Raw genomic sequence first — 23,755 nt, 5'->3', positions numbered from 1 at the left:
TTTTGTTTTCTTTCTCTCATAGCCAGTTAACTGTTACATAATTCTGATGTTGGTTCTTCATAAGTAATTATTCATATTAATTACTTGAGTTCAGAAATATACCAGTGATAACGTTACCTTCATCTAGAATGTAGTCTTTTATCCAAGAATACCTTGAGTGTAGCTAAAACAACCTGGGATAACATTTACATGGCTTAGTAATTTTCCATTTGCCTCTCTATCTTTAACTTTTATTTTTTCAAAATTTGCTTGAGACTAGAATTCCACTTTGCTTTAATTCAGAAAGTTTCTGTGGGGGAGAGGGCAACAAATAGCTTCAGCAGGAAGAGCTTGGTTGCATCTACATTAACAGTTTAGATGAAGAGTGTGGTTTTGAAGTGAAACCCCCCTAGTCTTTGCTGCTTGTCATCTTAGTTGTTGCTGCTTACAATGACAAGGGAAATCCCCTAGTCATTGATGCTTGCAATCTTTTTACTTGCCTCTCAGTTTGTGCTTGGATTTGTGGTATTCTGCTCACATTTGTAGCATATGAGCAGGATTCCTCTTAGGTGAAATGAAATTGAAAGAAATCTGTAAGATCATTTCATATATTTCAAATGCTAGTGAGTGTTCAAGTAACAGGAGCAAACTGGAAGAATCCTCAAAAATGTTTATAAGGTAGGTCCTCAACAGCCCTTCAACAGTCTCCACAAATTAGCTGTTATGTGTTGCACTAAATAATGGAGGTACAGTTTATGGGCACTATCTAAGCAGTAGTTCCACTTAGTACAGTTTATTACAATGTTATGCTACATGCAGACAACAGATTAACAGGCTGTTAATACCTGTATAATTTTTTAACACAAGTACTGTATGTATTATTCTCATTTGTGTCAGTGAAATAATAGTGAGTTAGTTTGAAAGTCCTGACTAATTCTTGCTTAAAAAATTGGAAAAGTATAGATTTATTGCAATAAAATGCTTGTGTTATTTTACAGTTCTGTACAGGTCAAAAACAATGTTAGCAATAGAAACCAGAAGGAGACAGCAATGACATGCAATAACCTATATATCTACAACTAATTAGCCAATTAGTTATATGTGGAAGTAGGATTTCTATGCCTAGCTAATCTTTTCCTGCTCTATCATTAAAGTTGTGAAACATCTCAGCTAGGGGGAGAGCATTCCCCTATTTATTAGTGAAGTATAAAGTATCAAAATTGTTGGCATTTAGTTGATGCCTATAAAAATTAAGTAATTTGTAGTTTTAATAGTCTAAACTTATTAATATATTTGTACATGTGCATAGGTGGTTTGATCATTGTTTTTAGAATTTCAGAACTGGAAACTTTGCTGATATATATGAAAATAATCTAAAGTAAAGCCTGTATAATGAATAGGCATCTAGATAGACTCTGATATCATTCTGTGAGAATTGAAGAAGGTAGTATTGAAGTTCAGATCAGTCAGTATAATTCATGCAGCAAAACAGTCTTTTTCGTAACAGATTCTTGACAGAGTAACTTTTGTTTCCTTCAGAAATTTGAGAGAAGCAAGAGATAATGCTGTTGCTGAAAAAGAAAGAGCAGTTATTGCTGAAAAGGATGCTTTAAGAAAACATGATCAACTCTTAGAACAGTAAGTATCTCTAAAAAATATAAAGGTGTAATGGTATTTCTATCTCAGGAGCCTTATGAAGAATGACTACTTTGACTTTCTGCTTATAAAAAAGAAATGGAATTACAAACATTTTGTTTAAATGAAGTTACAGATTTAATTTTATTAGCATAATTTTTTTTCTTTTACCAGTACAGTAACAATATGGAAGTTTGATTCTTCTCCTACAGTCCTGTAAAGACAAGCAGATGTAATTATGCATCTCATAGCAAGAATGTGGGTTTCATACTGTACAGTAGCAGTGGTCAAACTCTGAACCTGTTGGGTTTTTTCTTTAGTTGAAAATAGAATATTATCTTGGATGAGGACTTCAATGAATATTTTTTGTGAAGTATGGATAGAAAGCAGCAGTCATGAACATTTATACTTGTTACATGCTTCTTACTGCTGTCCCTTCTCAGCCTTTCATATTCCATGTATCAAAGATATTGTCTATACAAACATACAATTCTATTCATATGGAGAAGGAAACTGATTTTTCTGCGTGTTTACAAGCAGTCTCGCTATCCTGTTCTGCAGCATCTTTTTGTAAATTTAGAATATTAGTTATGGTAAATTATGAGGTAATTTGAAGCTTTTGACAGTAATAAAGCTGTTTAAGGTAAGTTTGTTATGTGTCATTAATTTTGGACTCGATTTGTTGTTTAATCCTTTTTTCTAAGACAAAAAGATCATTTCATTAACTGTGCTACCTCAAAGAAACTACTAGATCTGAACTTTTTCTTACTTGGAATTGTTTTTAATTCCAAGCAGTAATCCATTAAAATGTTGCTAACTTAAGCATAGGCACAAATTAATTAAAGCTTTTTATTTTTGTGTATAACTCCTGAATTGCAGTGGTGATATTACTGAAGAAACAGCATTGTCTAAGGACTGAAAAAAAGTCATTGCTTTTTGTGGTGTGAAGCAATAGGGGTAGTTCTAGAGTGAACGAGGTGGGTCAGAGGACTTGATATCTACTCAGTTTCAGGAGTTTGACTTCAGATTAATCTAGTTTGGGCTGGATGGGCCCAAGGGTGCCGAATGCCTTTTAGTGGGCAGAGTACATTGTAGGTGTTCTTGGATTCTCAAAAAGGAATTCAGTTACCAAACTCTGAGATGATGGCTCCCCAGTGCAAATCAAAATGTGGAAATCAAAGCTGGTTAACTGAGGACAACCAGGAAACTTAGTTCAAAACTGATTTCCTGAGTCAAAATAAAATGCTTATGTGAGCCAACCATGTTTCTTTCTGATGAGACTGCCACCTTTTATTGTGATAAGACTGTGACATGTGGGAAGTTCATAGCTAACAGGAAGCTTTGCTGGAAAATAGGTCTGGTGTATGATAATTTGAGTATGAAACTTGATTGTTTTTAATGGAAATATCAACTTTATAATTATTACCATATTTATTTTTAAACTTTGGAACCATGGAGAAAATACTTTCTCTGTTCTGCTGTATTCCCAGTCATATAATGTGTCTTTTTTTTTTTTTTCATATTGCTGCTTTTGTTTTTTTGAGTAGTTGCCCTACAATCAGAAACATAAGATTTTCAAATGGAAAAAAAGGGGGGAAAAAAAGAATGATAGTAATATACCATTTGTTGTCATCTTGTTTGACACACTCCTGCTTCTATCCTCCAGTAGCTTTTTCTAGTAATAATCTCTCCAATTAAGTAAACTCTCCCTTCCTTGATTTAAATAAATTAAAAAGTTGATTTATGCTTCTTTTTTTTTTTTTTTTTTTTACTTCAAAGTGGTAGGTCATTTGTCAGAAGATTATGCTTTTTAGAGAAAAAAACTTCTGCTTGGGAAAGTGGAAAATCCCATACTTCCCTTCTTTAAAATGTAGGTGTCTCTCTTTAAAACTCTTCTAACCACAGTGCAGGTTTTAAGACCATGATTTTTTCCACATTCTAGTTCATCTACCTAAATGACCTGCAAAGTAACACACTGGCATGATAAGATGTAATAAATGTCTTAACTTAAAAAAACCCAAATTCTGAATTTACTGTGGATTGACATGTGATAGTTCTTTAACAAAGAAATTTTCTAATATCACCAGAAACTCCTGAGATAAAAAAGGAATACCTGTGTTGTTCAATTCTGTATTTAAGTGATTCTAACAGTTCATTCTATTTTAGTGAAAACAAGATGACTCATCGTAGTTACCACTGGTATCATAATCTATATAAACAAACATGTTTTAAAGCTTCAGAAGTATGTGGAATGTTGACTGGCCTGAATGGTGGTTAAATAAAGCCCTTGGCAAATCTTGTGATCAGAAGTGTAACTAATACCCGATTTTCTAGTCAAGCACAGTTATTTTCATTTTTCTTACCGATGTTTGTGATAGCTTTTTATAAACAGCTGTTTACATATGCCAAGAAAATACTGAAGTGATAACATCCATGAAAGAGTTATATTGAGAGAGAATCTGCTGTTTCAGCCTCAGAGTAGGCCACTATAATGTCAGGATGTAAGTTCTGTTGCAGCTCTACATCCCATGTGAAAATCCATGTTTTGTTTGTCTATGACAATGAAAAAAACTTAACTGACTTGGTATTTTGGATTAAACTGAGGTCAGTGTCACACATGTTCTAAAAAATGATGACCAAGTAGAAACATTTTCACCTTGTTTTAAACTTCTGGTAATGTGACTAAGACTTTTTTATAATTTTAAAGCTATATTGTCTCAGTTGAAAGTGTGCAGGGGTTGAGTGAAAAGAGCAATTCTGTAAAAGCTCCATCACCTACTCATAGTAAAGTGTAGATACTAAATACGTTCCAACTTTTCTTTCTCCTGAATGTTCCTGGAGTGTTATTTTCAAACTATTGACTGTCAATCTGTTATTCACTTCTTGCAAAACACCACCAAAAAGTAGAACAAATACACCCTGGTTTCCTATCTTTTTGGTTTTTCCTACTGGTAAACTTTTCTAGTTTCATATAATGTGCAACATCAAACTGAAATGTTCCCAACGTTCAAAGTGAACTCTAAGGTCTAATATGGGATGAGCTCATACAAGAGCACTTCACCTCAGGGGATGCCTACAAGAGCCATCTCCTGTCTTTGATTGTTCACTTCCTTCAAACCTTAAGGAGTATAATTTCTTTTTCTAAGATCATATAGCTAGCTTTATCAGTGGAAACTGGTTGAAAAATTCCACAAGTACTGAGAACACAAAGGATATCCATAGATGGTGTGATTTTGCAAAATCTTCTTAGTAACAAAAAAAAAACCAAAACAAAACTGTACTCTGTAACAGTTGATTGTTGCTCACGTAATGTACTCAAGTTATCTTTGTAATAGAATCATAGAATCATAGAATAGTTAGGGTTGGAAAGGACCTTGAGATCATCTAGTTCCAACCCCCCTGCCATGGGCAGGGACACCTCACAATAAACCATGCCACCCAAGGCTCTGTCCAACCTGGCCTTGAACACCGTCAGGGTTGTTGCTTGAACAACTTCCCTGGGCAACCCATTCCAGTGCCTCACCACCCTTACAGTAAAGAACTTCTTCCTTATATCCAACCTAAACTTCCCCTGTTTAAGTTTGAACCCATTACCCCTTGTCCTATCACTACAGGCCCTAATGAAGAGTTCCTCCCCAGCATCCTTGTAGGCCCCCTTCAGATACTGGAAGGCTGCTATGAGGTCTCCACGCAGCCTTCTCTTCTCCAGGCTCAACAGCCCCAACTTTCTCAGCCTATCTTCATACGGGAGGTGCTCCAGTCCCCTGATCATCCTCGTGGCCCTCCTCTGGACTTGTTCCTACAGTTCCATGTCCTTTTTTATGTTGAGGACACCAGAACTGCAAACAATACTCCAAGTGAGGTCTCAGGAGAGCAGAGGGGCAGGATCACCTCCTTCGACCTGCTGGTCATGCTGTTTTTGATACAGCCCAGGATACGGTTGGCTTTCTGGGCCGTGAGTGCACACGACTGGCTCATGTTCATTTTCTCATTGACCAACACCCCCAAGTCCTTCTCTGCAGGGCTGCTCTGAATCTCTTCTCTGCCCAACCTGTAGCTGTGTCTGGGATTGCTCCCACCCAGGTGTAGGACCTTGCACTTGGCATGGTTAAACTTCATCAGGTTGGCATCAGCCCACCTCACAAGCGTGTCAAGGTCCCTCTGGATGGCATCCCTTCCCTCCGGCGTACCAACCGAACCACACAGCTTGGTGTCATCGGCAAACTTGCTGAGGGCGCACTCAATCCCACTGTCCATGTCACCAACAAAGATGTTGAACAAGACCGGTCCCAACACCGACCCTGAGGGCCACCACTCGTTACTGGGCTCCAGCTGGACATGGAGCCATTGACCACAACTCTTTACATGTGGCCATCCAGCCAGTTCTTTATCCGCTGAGTGGTCCACCCATCAAATTGATGTCTCTCCAATTTAGAAACAAGGATGTCATGCAGGACAGTGTGGAACACTTTGCACAAGTCCAGGTAGGTGATGTCAGCTGCTCTACCCCTGTCCATCAGTTCCATAGCCCCATCATAGAAGGCCACCAAATTGGTCAGGCAGGATTTCCCCTTAGTGAAGCCATGCTGGCTGTCACCAACCACCTCCTTGTTTTTCATGTGCCTTAGCATGCCTTCCAGGAGAATCTGCTCCAAGATTTTGCCAGGCACAGAGGTGAGACTGACTGGTCTGTAATTCCCGGGATCATCCATTTTCCCCTTCTTGAAAATGGGGGTTATATTTCCCTTTTTCCAGTCATCAGGCACCTCACCCGACTGCCGTGATTTTTCAAATATGATGGCCAGTGGCTTAGCAACTTCATTCGCCAGCTCCTTCAGGAACCGCAGATGGATTTCATGAATTCCCATGGACTTGCGCACATTCAGGTTCTTTATTTCTAATGATAAAATGAGAAGTATAGAGAAATAAAGAGAAATAAAACAGGTACACAGTAAGCAGAAGAATGCTATTCAAGAAAATTGTGTATGGCAGTATTATTCCTTCAGCTTTACAGCTTATTTTAATATGCGTAAATGATGGAAGAGCATTTTTAAACAATATTTTTATATTTGGGCTGAGTGAAGTCAGGAAGAGTGCTACAAAAAGTAGTTTAGAGCCTGAGGTTGGTTTCATAAAGATTTCAAAGGATTTTGTAACCTTTCTGAAATGATGTAGATAGCTCAGCTTTTTAAAACTATTAGATTTGTAACAAATCATCTGCTAAAGGTAAAAATACCTTTAGCAATATTTTTAGTGTTTCTATTCAGAAATGCCTTTCTCAAATAAAAAGCAAAATAAAATAAAAGTAATTGCCATTTCTTGATAGTAATTGTCTATGCTTCATAGGTTTTAAAAATGTATGCAAAAACTTCTCTGTATGTTTGTGTTTACGTACTTCATGCTTTCCAGTCAGCTGCAAGCCATGTATACATTTTGGCGATTTCTGTTAGTCTCTCCGGTAATCTTTATAATCTGATTTTTTTCACCCTGTTTTGTCCTTTACAATTGTGATGCTTTTTAGAATTTATTTGGAGGTGAGATTAACTCTATCTGATTTTAGTCATCTGTCTTAAACTTTGTAAGTGATGTAGAGAGGTAATCAATCCTGCTCATAAAATGGGTGTTTAAATTGGATGAAATTAAGATCCCTATATCTTCTTATTAATTGCAGGCAAGCCAGAGGACTATCTTAGATAAGAAAATTGGAGAAATTTACTGAGTAAATAACTGCTCTACTTTGCAATTAGAATCTCTGCTGAGTATGCAGGAATTCGATTATTAGATTAGCATTTATTACATTATATGTTCGTTGTTAATGGAAGCATTAATTATTGCGCTTTCTATTAACGTGTTTTTATCCAGATGTTGCTGACTGCAATGACAGGATTCCAATCTTAAAATGATTAAGTCAATGTATTTTTGTGTTGGACTAATTGCTAATGCTTAAACAAGGGTCTATTATCTCCTAAAAGTATTTGTATAAAAGTAGGATTTAAATAATGAATTAAAAAAAAATCCATGCTGAAAACTTCTGGCCAAAGTATTTCTTTGCCAAAGCTGCTGTAACCTTATATTAGAACCCACTGAAATGCTGTGAATGTGATGGAAATTGATTCTGAACTTCCAAGAGGATGTCTTTCAGCAATGCAAAGGCAGCAGTGTAAAAGACCAGGAGTGACAGTATGATGGAGAAGCAGAGAAAAAGTCTATTTTCCAGGAGACTAGGTCTAGTTTGTTTCCAAGCTATAGAAGCAGCACTGAAATCCGTAACAAAAACAATTCTATGCGTCCTATATTTCTGCTGAAATGACTAGGGAGGCTTCTACTCTTTTTCCCTTTTCCTCTAAAGATACATGTATTTGGAGTTTACATCTTAATAGATGATTAAATTGCATTTTAATAAACAGAAGGAGAAAACCTAATTAACTGATTTGACCAAATAAATGAATAGTAATGTTAGGAAGACTGCACACTTGCTAGGACATGCCTTATTGTGTTTGGTTGTTAGATGCCTAATAAGGATCTCAAAATTTTATATTCATAGCTAAGATAGTGTTTCTCCAGAGTGAATGCTTTAAGCCCTGTAACCAGTTACCTCATAACAGTAACTGTCTTGGTGTTGTAGAATTATCAATGTCAAGACTCATAGGAATGATAAGTTAGTCTGATGGCTGACCTTTCTGAGCTTCATTACATCTGGAACTCAGGCTTTGAAGTTTGTTCTCTTACTGTGCAAGGAATGTTCAATGATTATATTTATAGCTTTAGAAATGTTTTTATTTTAGTTCCTCTTGCCCCAGCTCCTAAGAAATAATTCTCACAAAATATTATTAGCCTCTGAAGGATGCTTTGTGAAGGTTGTAATATGAACATATCCTGATATCATAAAGATTTTCCTTAAGCCTTGACATTCTCATTTTACCTGGTCATTTCCTACTAGCCAAAATGCCTTAATTTTAAAACATGAAGGTCAGTAAAGGCAAAATGTTAAAATTCTGTGATGGCTATTACACTGAGTACCTAAGAAACTATGAATTCTTTTAAGTCCTTAGTATTTTTGTCAGCCTGAAAAGGTCGAAAATATATCAGTGATATTTGAGAACAAAATTGAGAAGAGTTATAAATTCCTTCAAAGAGTCATCCTGTGTTATAAGGGTGCTGCTGCTTAGACTTCATATATTTCTTGAATTACAGGGTTGAAACTTCCACTGCAGTCCATGATTTTGTGATGTTTGTTAGTATCCCTTGTATGTACACATTTTTGTGATTCACTGCACACAGCTTCTCATTAAAGATGAGCACTGACAGGATGAGCAAATAGAGGAACTCATTACCAAATGATGTTTCAGGTGCTAAGTTTACATAGGTTCAAAAGGAGACTGAAAAAGCTCAGAGATTAATTTGAGAATTATTGAACAAGTAGAAACAACATCCAATTCAGGAAATTCTTGAGCTAGAAATCGTTGAATGCTAGTGGCAGAGGATTAGGGAGAAATACGATCTGTGCAGCAGTTTTTCTGGCTCCTCTCAGAACACACACTTTTGGCTATAATTGGAGACAGGATTATCAGGCTACCTAGGACTTGCGTCTGATACACTGTGACTAGTCTATGTACAGCTGTTCTATGTAGAACGGAACAGAAGCTATGAAACAGAGACATCTCAACCTGTATGTTTGCTTTGTGTCCTTTTGAGAAGTCTAGGCAGGAGGTAATGACAAGATATAAATGAAAGCACTTATCTGAAGATAAAGTTTTGGGGTTCTTTTAAGATTTATGTATATATATTAGGTTTTCTGTGCAAATAATATTTCTTCTGGAATGTGGCTAGCCATCTTAGCTTGAAGGATTCAATTTGTGTATGAAGCCCTTAGCAGCATTTGGTAGCCCAAAACATTAACACTTCAATGGCATATCAGAAAAGAACCTGTTTATAGGAAACTCCAAGCACATGGATTTTAGAATACAGAAGAAAAACAAGTCACAAATAACCACATGACCATAAATACATGCAGTGATTGTTAGTTGCATGTCTAACAAAACTGTGGATTATAGTGCCTATTTAAAAGCTAAGTTCTTCAACACAGGGATATTATATCCTCTGTACGGCTGTAGAAAAATTTTGATATTCTAATGATGACTAAATATGCAATATTATATTTCAGCCTAATAAAACCATAAAAGTTTTCCTTTAATAGTAATTGTCTTCTGGAATTGCATTCAGAGTCTGTGGTTACATTCTGATACCCTCTGGAAAAGGATGTGATTCTGTACTTGCTCCTGGATAATGAACTGTTGAAGAACAGTCTGTCCAAATAGGTGTTTCTGTGGCTTGAGAAGGAGCTTACAGCTCTGTAATCTTATGGACCTCATAATAAACCAACAGGAAACTCTGAAATGTTAGTCAGCAAGACTAACATTTATGAGAGTGAGCTTTGGACTGAGTTTTGGTGAGAGCTTGTCTTTTTCAGAACCGTATTCGAAGTACTGAAAAAATGTTAATTATAACTGGAAGCCTAACTCTACTGCTGTCAGCTTGGTCCTCACTTGCATGGTGGTGATACCTATGTCATGTAAGCAATTTTCATGAATAAGGAAAATGTTAGCATATTGTTCTGGAATTGAGGGTAGCTAGTCCATTTGTAAATGAATAAATGAAGGAATACGAGTAAACAAAGAACCTTCATACTCTGCTCATGAAAATGCTACCAAAACGGTGTATATTGGTGAGCCCAAGGTACTTTCAGGCTGTAAGCCACAGGGAGCTGTTTGCCTTGAGCAGTAGTCCATCCAGCATTGAATGTGACTAATCATATTGAGGACTTCCCAAAAGAAGATATATGATACATATATGTAGTGCTCCCAACTGAAGAAACCACCATTAAGAACTGATGGAACAACCATGTGAGTCCATGGCAGCTTGTTTGCTGCTTTTTCTCTTCATGAGATTGGCTTGTCTGGTGACTAGTTTCTTGATAAGGAGAGAGTGGGAAGACCATGGTTGGAGAGCTGGCTTCCCTTTTGTAATGTCTTGTTTCTAGATAGAATTTCCTCAAGAATGTATCCCAGACTTTGTCAAGGTTGGTTCAGAGTTATTTACATGCAGGAAGACCAGTAAATTTTTTCGAAACTACATGCCTTCAGCCCTGAAGTATTGCAGCACATATTGGATAGTGGAAAGGCCATGCTCTTTAGTTTACTCAGTGCAAAGCTGTTTAGATAATTTTTACAGCTGTTTGTGTTTCTAGCTTAACAATCTAAAGGCATAATTGTGTCTATGATATGGCTATCTGGGTAACTCTGTAAAGCTATTCTGTGAAACCTGCAAAATGAATGTGCAATTAATGTTCAGTGTATAGTTAACCAGAGTTCAAGAGCTTGCCAAGGAATACCTTGATCCTGGATAGCTATAGGCTGGTAATGTGACAGGTTAGCAGCAGTTTTACCAAACATCATATAGCCATGGTGGCACTTAGATGTGACATTGCATTTGAATCGCGGGGACACCAAAAAGGGTGGTACTACTTTGAGTTAGTTAAGATGTCAATGAGTTATACAGGTGTGAACTGGTTTTATATTCGAAACAAATTTTTCAAAGGTTACTTACAAACAGAACTTTAGCAAGACTGAAGTGAGATGGGAACATTTCCTCTTGATAGGCCTCTGAGGAGAGCACCTTGTAGTGCTCCCCCTCAGATGAGTAGATGTGCTGGACTGTTGTAGATGGTAGCTAGTGATGATTAGTGAGAGGATTTGTAATTCTGTGTTAGGAGGAGTGTGGTGAGAGGCAGTAAGGACAGAACCTGGGAAGTGAAGAAACCCAACAGAAATGGAGTGAAAGGGTGCATATAAAAGAGTAAATCAGGGGGCTTTGCTACAAGTAATAAAGAGCTTCTGTAGCTTTTACCATTAGGTAGAATTCATGAAGATGTTGCTCATAGGAGCATATAATGCCCAACCCTTTCTTGTAAGCCCTGTTTAATAGCAGGGGTTTATACTTGAAAGGAAACTAATGTGGACTGCTGAAGACCATGTTGCACAGATCACAATGCAAACTCCTCTTGTGCAGCATAGGAATGGGTAGGGATTGTGTGTGTGTGCCTCTGACAAGTACCCCATTTGCCACAGGTTCCAAGTGCAACAGCTTATGCCAGGTTCTTACCCACAGAATAAATATGCATATAGACAGCATAACATGAGAAACTTTCTCTTAACGGAGAGTAAACTTTTTCCATCAAGTAGCAGTGTAGTTGTAGAAATAAGCTTACTTAAAATATAATTTAAGTTCCTTTGAGATGAAGCTTGGGCATTATGTAAAATGCTTATACCTGTCTGTCATTTAATCTTTTCATAAAATGTTAGATTTTATAACAAGCACATAAAATGTAAATGTATGCACTTGCACTTACAAGCCTACTTGTATATCTCTTCTAAAATTCAAATACTGGATATATTGTCAAAATGCTGCAACTCTTGGCTGATATTTTAACATAAATACTACTGCATGTGTATGTATATAATCTAGTTTAAGATTTGGTGTGAAACTTGTCATCTGGAATTGTTTTTGTGGATATTCTAATTGTTTCATGGAAAGTGTTCGTTGCCATGGATAAACAGATATAGAAGTGCACTGATTCATCCCTTCTGAAATTTTGATTAATGTTTACCCTGATTGCTCTGAGATCTTAACCTTTCCCTTTCCAGAAATATGCAGATCTTAAGTACCAAGATGCTTCAAAAAGTTACCTCTTCCTACATATACCTTGAATACATTGCTGGGGTCACTAGAAGTCATTGTGGGTTGTTGAGGGGGGAAGAATTTGTCCTAATCAAAACTCCACAGGAAGAAGAGAAAGTTTTAGGGTTTTTTTTTATGATACTTGGAGTACCATTTTACACAAAAATGGTACTCTAGGTAGATTAAAGTAATTAGAAACCCTAGTCCTTCACTTGTCTTCCTATGCCTCTCACTGCAGGCAATTAACTGACTCTTGAAGGAGTGTACTCAATATAAACTGTTTCTCTAAAGAGTAGAGAATGAACACAATATGACTGTGCCTGATGTAAATCCCATGCTCCTGTGTAATGGCCAGAAATAGGTGGAATGAGGCCTCAACTGATACCTTAATTCTAAGATTTTTTTAGATGTAAAACCATGTGAAGAAATATTTAATCTTTTTTGTCTGTTGCGTGTTCATTTCAGACTTTTTTTTAGAAGCTAGTGAGGCTGAGCTTTTTAGGTTTAGATTTGTCCTTTATGACTCTATTCCCAGTCACAAGTTGTGAAATCTGGGTCTAATTTCTGTGTTATGTCAAAGTTCTGGTCTTTTTTTCAAAGTATTCTATACACATAGATATATGGGGTGTCCCTGCCCATGGCAGGGGGGTTGGAACTAGATGATCTCAGGGTCCTTTCCAACCCTAACTATTCTATGATTCTATGGGGTAAATGTCGGTTTATTTTCTTGGTTCCAGATTAATGCCTCTTTTCAAAGAAAGAAAAAGATTTTTTTAAGTAATGCATTTGCTGCAGGGTACTTACATTATTGAAGTGTGCGGACGAGCAGAAAGTAGTTGACATGCTACAAGTTAGGAAAGAGCCATGTTATGGTAATTTGTTTGCGTGCCAGGGGTCTGTTTTAGTAAAATAATCAAATCTTCCTTTTTTCCTTTGTCTCCGATGGTTATCGGTTTTTACAGAACAACTATATTAAAGAGTTTTAGTTTGACCATTAGAATAAGCAAAAATAATTGCAATCTTTTTATTGCTAAACTGATATCTTTTGGCAGAATTATTTGTGAATTATTTTTAAAGATAGTTGTTACATTTATCTCTGTAAGTCTCTTTTGTTATGCCAGCTGTCTAAATCTTTTCATAAACCTCAGTTAAAAGAAACATATTTTCCACGATTATTTTAAAATATAATGTTTACTGGAAGGGAAGTCTAGTGAATTCTCACAGATGAAGTGTGAGTGTATTTCTTCCACTTGTAAATGAGTTCTTATTTCCTACAGTACATATTCTGGTACCACAAAGAGTCATTTTCAACATATTTTAGTTTAGCTTCTAAAACATCTAAAAACTTGGCAGATACATGTAAATGAATGTTACATCCAGTTTTAGAAACTGCTTCCAAGTAATATTTTACTAACATGATGATTGTGAGTAGACCTTTCATAATGCAGAAATGTCTTTTGTGATAAGCCTAAAAGCATTTACAGAGGTCTTATTTCTATTTTGGTTTTTTTCACCTTTAGCATGTTTTGGTTTAACTATTCTGTAAAATATGGAGAATACTTTTGTGAAAAAGCCTTAAGGGTTACAAGCAAAGTGTTGTAAATGGAACACTTTAGCCAGGCAAGTGATGGCTTTCTTTAGATGTATTGACTGAATTTTACAAAATTTCATGCTATTTTATTTTACAGTTTCTCGATTTTACAACTTTCAAAATTTGCTTCCTAATAAGTTACCTTGATAGTTCAAATATTAGAAAAGAACTTAAGATTAAGTAATATGCTTAAAAGGGACTTACGAGTAATGAGGGTAGAGTGGAGAAAAATGGAGAGGTAGACCAGGCATACTTAGATTTAAAACCAAGTCAAAACAAAACCAACAAATGGACAAACAAAAAAAAAAGACCAACTAACAATCACCCATGTTCCATTGGTGAGACAATTTATTTTCATTTATCTATTACTTAAAAAACATCTCATATTTTAACTTCCTTGTCCTAGCTTCCTGGTACCTGGGATCTTAGATACTTTGCTCACACATTGATATCTATGCTTAGACACACTCACATTTCTGCAGCCTGGATTTGAATACCACCCTAAATATTTTCTAATTGGCAGCATTTGTCACGTCAATTTAATATGCATGTTAGGGGTAACTATGATTATTTTCTGTCGCAGCTTTAACCATCTGTTGTCCACAATGAAACATCATGTTATCAGCAAGCTCTTACTGAAATTGCCACCCTTAAAAATTTCTTCAGCTTTTTATTAGACTCAGAAGATGGGGAAAACATTTAAAACTTGATTACTATGCCTTTCATTTAAAGATATCCTGGGATCCTTTTTCTCTTAGTTGTGTGGTATAACATATAAAGGAAACGGATTTAAAAACCCTTCCTCTACCCCTCCAGTTGGTCTTAAATATATTCATCAAGGAGAAATCATAAAAAGGAGAGGGAGAAGTTAGTTTAGGGGATAGAGAGTCTTAGTTATTTTGTCAGACAAATATAAGTACATTTTTCTCCTTCCATTATGTCTAAGTTGTTGTGAAACTTGCAGAAGATTGATGATAGGCAAAAGGGTTCAAACATTAGTTTCTGAGAAAAGAAAGTAGATGCTACATGGACTTCAGCACAGCTTTTACTGTGGCTAGTATCCGTCTTGTCTAACTTTAAATGCCTATGCCAGGATGAAATCATGTCCATAAAGTATTTGTTCCTTTGCACTGACTTATAAAGGGAGTTTACATGACAGGTTCAAATGTAGATACCCACGTTGTAAACACTTGAAGCAAGGTGAGGTGAGTCCCACCTGTCTTTTCCGAGTTCAATGAGTTCAGCATAGCTTCATTACAAATTCATGGGGTTTAGAGCTTTTATACTTTACCATCGTTCTTGTTGAGTCCTTTGGGAGTGAAGTAAGCCTGGGAAGAAGGGAGAGGTGGGGGGAAGGTGCTTTAAGATTTAGTTTTTATTTTCTATTTGTCCTACTCTGATTTGATTGGTAATGAACTAAATTCATTTTCCTCTGTTTTGCCCATGACAGTAATTGGCAAATGACCTCTCCTTGTCTTTATCTCAACCCATGAGCCTTTCATTGTATTTTCTCTCCCCTGTCCAGCTGAGGAGGGGAGTGATAGAGTGGCTTTGGTGGGCACCTGGCATCCAGCCAGGGTCAATCCACCACAATGTACTGATTTGATAGGTTTGATAAATACAGGCCTTGCACATACTACTGGCTTTCCAGCTGGTTGTCATAGTGATCTCTGGGGGCAAATTTTCCTTGACTAGATTCCACTGAAGTCTTACCAATACCTCCTGTTTTCAAGCACCACCTAACCTCAGAGGCACTTAAAATCAGTCTGCATTCCAAATTGGAGCACATCTAGGTAGAAGTTCCTATGCATGCTCGGAAGTCTCCTGGTTTGGAAAATGAAGTGTTTATTTTGATATGGGTAGGGAGGTACTTGAACCCTGTTCAAGTCCCTGAAGGGCCTGTTTTTATTAGATCATGGCTAACTCATTCAAAAGCACTGAGTTCACTCCAGTACACTGTTAGAAGGGAAGGCAATGGCTGAGCTTGCCTCTTTTGTAACATGCTTTGAGCACTTGCTCAGGAAGTTCAAGACCTTGGTCCTTTCGCTGTTAGTCTCCCTAATTATTTAAACAAGTTTTGGTGTTACCTAGAAGTTATTTACCCAGAATTATTGGCGATAAGTGTATTAATATATATAATGCATGAGTTAAGCAAAATGCCACAAAAGAGGAAAAATACACTAATTCAGGGGATTAGTTTTGTGAATGCTGGTCATACAAATCCTCAAAAAAAAAAAGAAAATGCAATTAAAATACAACTTCTAGACTTTTTAAAGCTATGTTAATTGCCTTTTTGCATTTCTTTTCCCATTATTAAAAAAAAAACAACAAAAACCCAAAAATCCAAACCCCAACAAGCTAGCAAATAAACCTACAAATGTGGATATTGGCAGGAAAGTAGTTACCTGTAAGATTTATAAACATAATTTTGAGAATGAGCCTTTTGGATCATTGATTCTTTTGTCATTGCATATAACCATCTTTTCAGATATTAACCTCTGATCTCTAGTGTTCCTAGTGGAAGCTGTTCCAGGATGATAAGGGGGCTGGTGCACCTCCTGAATGAGACAGGCTAAGAATATTGGGGCTGTTCAGCCTGGAGAAGAGAAGATGCGTTGAGATCTCAGAGCAGCTTTTAGTGTCTGAAGGGGACCTACAAGGATGCCAGAGAGGGACTCTTCATCTGGGACTGTAGTGATAGGGCAAGGGGTAATGGGTTAAAACTTAAACAGGGGAGATTCAGGTTAGGTATAAGGAAGAAGTTCTTTACTGTGAGGGTGGTGAGGCACTGGAACAGGTTGCTTAAGGAATTTGTGAATGCTCCATCCCTATCAGTGTTCAAGACCAGGCTGGATGGGGCTTTGAGCAACCTGTTCTAGTGTGAGGTGTCCCTGCTCATGGCAAGGGGTTGGAACTAGATGATCTTAAGGTCCTTTCCAACCCTAACCATTCTGTGATTCTATTCTAGTTGTCATGTTCAGATGGAGTTTTAATTTCTAAGATTATTTTCTCCTGGTTTATAACAAGGAGTTCTGATGCTACCATTAATACTTAAACATCTGTTGGTTTGCCCTCTTAAAATCTTTAGACTTAATTTTCCTAGATTGTAGCTTATTTGACTTCTCCTGGGATAGATCCCTTGTTCTCTTGAACATCTGAGTACCATTTCTTTTAATCTTGACCTTCCTTCAACTGGAATAACTGGAATTCTGAATAGTGTTTCACATAATTTCCCGTTCTATCTTGTATGACACCATCGTTTCCACTAGATGTGCCTTAGTGATTCCTGGAACTATCTTTTGCATAGCTGGATCATGTTAGCTGTTTAGTTATCCTGATATCATGTAATGAATCTAGATCCTTTTCCTCAGTCTGTCCTGTCTTCTAAGTGTCTGATGAAAACAGACACCATTTTAAGTTTTCTAGACCTATTCTTAACTCCTGTTTATATATACATTTTTATTTGGTTTTGTGATTATTCTTTTAATGTAGCAATAATAATCATGCTCTCCAATCCGTGAGAGAGGCACATCACCCTGGAAGATGTGGAATCTTTTTGCTCCAAGTACTCAACATTAGCCACAGCTCACCTAAATGTAAGTGTACTTAGCATGGGTACTACAGAGCGGCAGACATCTAAGATATCATTACTGTAAATGAAAACTTATTAAGCTGAATCAGTGGGGTTTGGAGAGCTCTTCAGCTGACCAAATCAAGGTTGGTGCCTCAGTACTGCAAAGGGTTCTCTTTATAACCTTTGACTGCAGTGACTAGATTTCTGCCACTCATACTGGGGACACAACTTACAGGTAGATGCCTAAGCCTTTCTAAACCTAGTTTAAAAAAAAAAAAAATCACAGAATGGTTGAGTTTGAAAGGGACTTCTGAAGGTCATCTCGTCCAACCACCCCACTCAGGCAGGGCCACCTAGAGCCTAGGTTGTACAGGATCATGTCCAGATGGCTTTTGAATATATCAGAGGATGAAGACTCAGCAACCTTTCTGGGTAACCTGTTCCAGTACTCAGTTACCCTCACAGTAAAAAAAAAAGTGTTACCCGATGTTCAAATGGAACCTCCTTTTTTCAGTTTCTGCCTTTTGCTTCTGGTCCTGTCACTAGACGCCACTGAAAAAAGCTTGGCTCCACCCTCTGCACTTTAGTGGTCTTAAATGTACACAGCTGATATAGTAGTGAACTTTATCATCTAAGTAAACAATGGAGTCTTTAAGATAGAAGCTATAGGTGGTAGGATAATGATATAATACAAGATAGTCACATGAATGTCAAGCCATTGACAAACTTAAGCCCTACAGCAGTTTCATAGAGGAAGCTTTTGAAGCATTTTAGAATTGGATTTAGCAAAATTCAGTTGATGTGAAATACAAACCAACCTTATTAGTGTGATAAGAGTAGATTGGCTGTGAAGAGGTTTTATTTCTGTTTTCCTGTCCTATCTTTCTTTTCCACAGCCTTCCCTAGACTGAGATGTGATATGATTGCCTAAGCAACAATTCCTGAGGCATGTTTTTAATCTATATTTTTAATACTATTTTCCCCCAAATCTTCAGCTATTTGACAATGTGTCAATAGCATATAAAAATTGAAATGCCCAAAAAAAGAAATTAACTAGATCTCAGAAGTTATAATTTTAGCTCTGGTATATGATACTTATCAATGTGAACTAGCATTACTGAAGTGGTGTAGGGGAGAATAACATTTGTGAAAAGTGCAAATACTGTAATTGTAATTGTTTTTATCATTTAACAATTCACACAAACCTGTCAGGGCATTTTCTTTTCTGTATTAGGTTTGAAAAATCATAACACAAAATACACCAGTTTCTCTGTAATTTTTGTAATTGCATAAATTTTAATTCTTCTGTATCTTCTGTTTAGCAGCTGCCAGATTTAATGGTTATGGAAAATGTTGACTAATATTACTTTTAGAGATATGTGGGTTTTAATCACATTTGTTTTCTTAATTACTTTTTATATGGTCTATCCTTCTGTGTCCTATTAAATAGAAAATGTTTGATCGGTAAAAATGTCTTTTTAGTATGCTCTGAGATCTAGGAAGAGAGTAATTTAAATTGTGTTACAGTTCAAGCAATATGCTTACCTTTTATGTTTCACTTGCCTACACTTTAATATTTTTCATATTTATTATAGCTAGTCAGTGAAATGAATAGACATGTTTAAGCATCACTTCTTAGATTCTTAAATTCTTTCTTATGGTATTAGTGCTTATTATTTTTCCTTAATGTTTGCAGTTCCAGCAGTTTTTGTACTTGTCTTGGCCTTCCTACTCCACTTACCACCCTACAAATAAATCTTTTTATATTCTAATTGATGCCAAGATGCCAGCAGTACAAATTGTAATGTATGATTCATATTACAAACACTTAGAGCATTTACTGGTGTACTAGTACATTCGTATGACAGTCAGATAAATATGTATCTAAATATTACATGTAAATGTATGATCGCAGAAAAAAGATTGCATTGATCTTGAATGTGTGCACATTTCATACCAATTCAATGATCTTTAAACATGGCTAGAAGCAGTGATTTTCTGTTACTCCCACATTAATGCTAAAACCATTTAAAAACAATCTTCTGAAATGCTAAACAAAATTTGTTTGAAAATTGGAACCGTTGTGTATTTTGCAAAATAAAAATTAAGTTTTTATATCTGTGGAGGGAATATAATGAAGGTGAATCACCTAAAATAGGAGAAAACCTAATTTAAAGAGAATGAAAATGTGATTGTGCCAAATGGAAGAAGAATAGTTTTGCCATTCAACACTGATTGCATAGAAATGGTTTTCTAGATCTTTACAAAAATCCAAGTTCTAGCCCTACCAACTGAATTGTGCTCGAGACCTCTTCCTTTTGTTATTTTTGTCCTTTTCTTTCATATTACAGTTTCAGAAACTTCATCATTATTGCATGCTAAATAATGATAATACTTTGAGAACTAATAATACTTATAGAAGTAATACTACTTTGAGAAGGCCTTGAGGAAAACTAATTTTAATACAACCCAAACACCGTGCATACAATTTCACTATTGAAATTTCGTGGCAAAAGATGGCAGCGTGGTTTTTAAATCACAGAAAGTGAAAGAAACTTTTTAAATAGTACTTTAGAAAGGTTTCTTTTATCTTCTTGTGTCACTTTCAATGTCAAATGGTCTGGGTTTGGGGTTTTTTTCAGATCTGTTTTGCTCTTTGACATTCTTTTCGCCAGGCCCAACTTTTTTTTTTTTTTTTCTTTATGCTGCATAAACTAATTAGAAGTCAGTGAGAAATGCAGAATGGAAACTGTCCATGCCATTAGAGCTGTGGAAACTGGAATTCACAGGAGAATATTACCAGAGCACTAAGTATGGTTATTTTTGTTGTTGTAACTTAAAATAAATTATGAAATCTGACAAAAATGTTTGCAATAGCAATAGACTTTTCATAAAATCCATAAAAAAATGTGAATATGGAAGTTATAATTCTCCTACTGTGTATTTTACTTACTTTCCTCTTGCAAAGATTGTGGTCCTTCTGTCTTGGTAGGAGTATGAAATACTGCAGTGTGCTGTTTATTTTATCAATCATATTGCATGCTGTATTTGATCATGATCTGAGACATGCACTGAATTACTTTAAACACATGCTTTAGATTCCTATAGATCCGTAGTACAGTTGTTAAACATACCCTGCATTTCTAAAGAAGCAAAAAAAATTGCTCGCATTCATACAAGAGCTTGCATCCAAGCCAAGAATGACAGATGCTGTTACAGCTGAGAAATGTAGGAAAACACTCAAACAGTAGTTAACTTAGGTCAAAGTAGAAAAAATTGAATTTAATATTGCCTTAACCTAGACTAGAGTTAAAGGTACTTGAGGTGTAGATGTTGGTTGTACAAACTATCAAGGATTATGTTCCAATTCAGTAAATCTGAAATATCTGAATGAAAGAAATAGTTCTAATTTCTGTTTTTATTAATTTCATTTTTTATTTGCCTTTTTTTTTTTTTTCCTCAGTTTAAGTAAATATATTTGCAAGGTTGGTTTTGGTTTTTTATTGTTTCTATTTTCATATTGTAGAGTATGTGTAAATGCTAGCATCTAAGGAATGGTGAAGAGGGGAGTTGTCTGTACATAATCCAAACTTTTGTGGCTTGGATTTGACTTTACTGTGCCAAAGCAACATATTTGTCCTATTTTAATATTGACATGATCATCTAGAGTCTTTAAATTTATTCCATGTGCTATAGAGAATAATTCACAAGAGTTTATCATTTTTAGCAAGAATGTAAGGTCATAGAGTAAATGGAAATCTGAAAAATAAAGGAAAAATATCAATAAGACAAAAGCATTGAATTATGTGACATCATATATAATAATTCTGTGTCTAGTATTAATTCACAGTACTGTAGGAGCACAAGAGAGGTAATGGCACAGACTCAACATTGCAGCACTTAATGTACCAAAAATCTTGGCACACACTATTGTATTTAAGTGGTGACAATTTTAGTTCTGCAGTACTAAAAATGTGTACATCTTTATCTCAATAAGTAAAATAGTTGTTCTGAGTATTTTTCTTTTTTTCAAGCCCCTAAATGTGGCATTGAAGTAACAACATCTGATAATCTGTCGAAGTCATTGACTTTATAAACCTACAAGTAATTCTTTACAGTCCAGCAAGGAAACTTGAGAAGGGTATTCCTTGTCACTGACAACAGAAAAGTCAAAATGTCCAGAATGGGTTAAACAGGCATGATTCTGCAGTTATAAAAAGTTTTATTCTTTGATCAATTTAAAATGTTTTGTGTGGTGGAAAGTGGCAAATAACCAATAATGCATTTGGCTTTAAAAAGAGATTATATTTTATGTAAACAAACAAGTTGAATTGTGTTACGTTCTGTGGCTAGGAAACAGAGATTCATAAAGAACAATTTCTTTTATTTTGAGGAAACAATTTAAGGATGGGATAAAATGCTAAATATTCTGTTTCTCTGCAATGTTGGTTGAATTAGATACTTACTACTCTGAATGGGAGATGATCCCTTGAATTGCCAAAGTTTAAGCTGTGAGCTGCTTCAAGTAATCCGTGTTCAGAATTTGACACATATCTAAAACATTTTTTCTCTCAAAGTAGGTATTCTTTATTCTTGCCAACACTTTTTAATTCAAACAAGAATTAATTCAGGAAAGCCCTGTGTTTTACCTGGGTCAAACAAGCTGTGGTTACTCTGTGGTTACTTTTGACTTTATCTAAAGCTATGTATACACAGTTCACTGTGATTTTGAATATCTGATCTAGCTTTATACTGCTCTGCTCATACCCTGTTGTTAGTTTCATCACGAATTTAAGTGAAGACTAATTTACTGTTCTGCTTAACTTCTGTATTGACTAGAGTCTTGAAAAATGCTCTTTATAATTGAAAGCCCAAATCTCTTAAAAAACCTGCTGTGGCCAAGCAAATTGCAAACCTTAGCAGCATTCATTCAGAAGTAACAACTTTTTAATTAAATACTGATTCCCTTAGGTATTTGTCTCCAATATGCACATTTGTACACTCTAGTCTAAGGATAGTTTCCTTTGTTTATCAGTATTGATGCATGTCATCTATAATCAACAGACCTACATTCTCACACTAAGTCCCTTTCAATACAAAGCTGAGGATAATTAGCTGCACTGGTGCAGGTCCAGAATTATACTGTGATTTCTGCTTTTTCTTCACTTCTCCAGAGGTGTCACCTCCAGCTGTAGCTTTCTTATTGAAGGTAACTTTCTCATATTTGCCACTCACGTTTTTTGCTTAGTCTGCTTTAAAGAGAGAAAATGGACATTTTGTGCAAGGTCCAAAACACTGACAAAAGAGAGCTATTATTAAAAATTCCAGAAAGTCTCTTCTGAAAGAGTCTGTGAGCTTCTTGACAAACACAGGAAACTTGGATAGATGTCCTGGTTTTTATCTTCATTTCCTAAGATCTTCAGTCCCATGGCAGAGACCTCTTACCTCATCTAAGGACTTCATTCCAGTAATCTGCTGATGTAAGACTTAAGCTTCACACTGGAAGACAGTTAACACTTCTATATCCCTGGAACTTAAGAATAGGAAAAATATTCACAAAGTCCCCTGCCTATAAGTTCAGTATCATTATATGAATAATGATGGGGTGACTCTATTTTTATATCATTTACTAACAAATATCAAAATGAAATCTCACTTAGGAATAACTGATCAAATGGAATTGGTTCATCAACTCACAGGAGTCTTGAACACATTAACAAATAGAATTGCATGTTCCCAGATAGATGAAGTGAGGAATGATAATTCAAGAGCTCTTTTCAAAGAACTTGGAGGCAACACAGGATTGTAATCTTAACTTAGACACCAACAGGAAGTTGTAGGTGTGTCTCTTTCTGTTCAAATTTGGAAGAATTAGGAATGAATTTGAGAAGGGCTTTTTTTTACTTCCTAGCTGTGAAAGCTGTTGAGTGTTTTTGCTGTTTTGCTTTTGCTGACCAGAATCATCTATGTGATAAATCTCCAACACCCTGTAACAGTGGGGATTCTGCTAATGGAAATACAACTAGTGAAGTTCTTATAAGAAGACTTTCTACATAGAAGTTGAGGAGACTGCTAGTATTCTTGAACTTTTTGCTTTGAAATTGAGTCTTGTCATGTAAGCCACAGATCCCTATAAGGAGTACTGCTAGGTTGTTAGAAGTAGAGTTTTCTTTACTTGTCACAGGCATTGGGTAGCCTTGTGAGGAAGTACCTGTTAATGTGTGAGTGTCTGAGTGTCC

The 23,755-nt window shown here is 36.0% G+C and overlaps 1 protein-coding gene across 4 annotated transcripts in view; it reads left to right on the top strand.

Annotated features, from left to right (window-relative positions):
• The window catches only part of PIBF1 (progesterone immunomodulatory binding factor 1), a 121,305-nt gene that overhangs the window by 35,498 nt on the left and 62,052 nt on the right, over nucleotides 1–23,755 (top strand). For all 4 annotated transcript variants that reach the window (XM_080614305.1, XM_080614302.1, XM_080614303.1 and 1 more), the window contains exon 10: nucleotides 1,519–1,617. In XM_080614305.1, coding sequence (XP_080470431.1) covers nucleotides 1,519–1,617 — 99 coding nt within the window. The remainder of the gene's footprint in view (nucleotides 1–1,518; nucleotides 1,618–23,755) is intronic.

The sequence above is a fragment of the Psittacula echo genome (assembly GCF_963264785.1).
Source record: "Psittacula echo genome assembly, chromosome: 3".
In the NCBI taxonomy this organism is placed as follows: domain Eukaryota; kingdom Metazoa; phylum Chordata; class Aves; order Psittaciformes; family Psittacidae; genus Psittacula; species Psittacula echo.
Note: the sequence above shows the minus strand (reverse complement) of the source record. Positions and strands in the feature narration are given on the sequence as shown.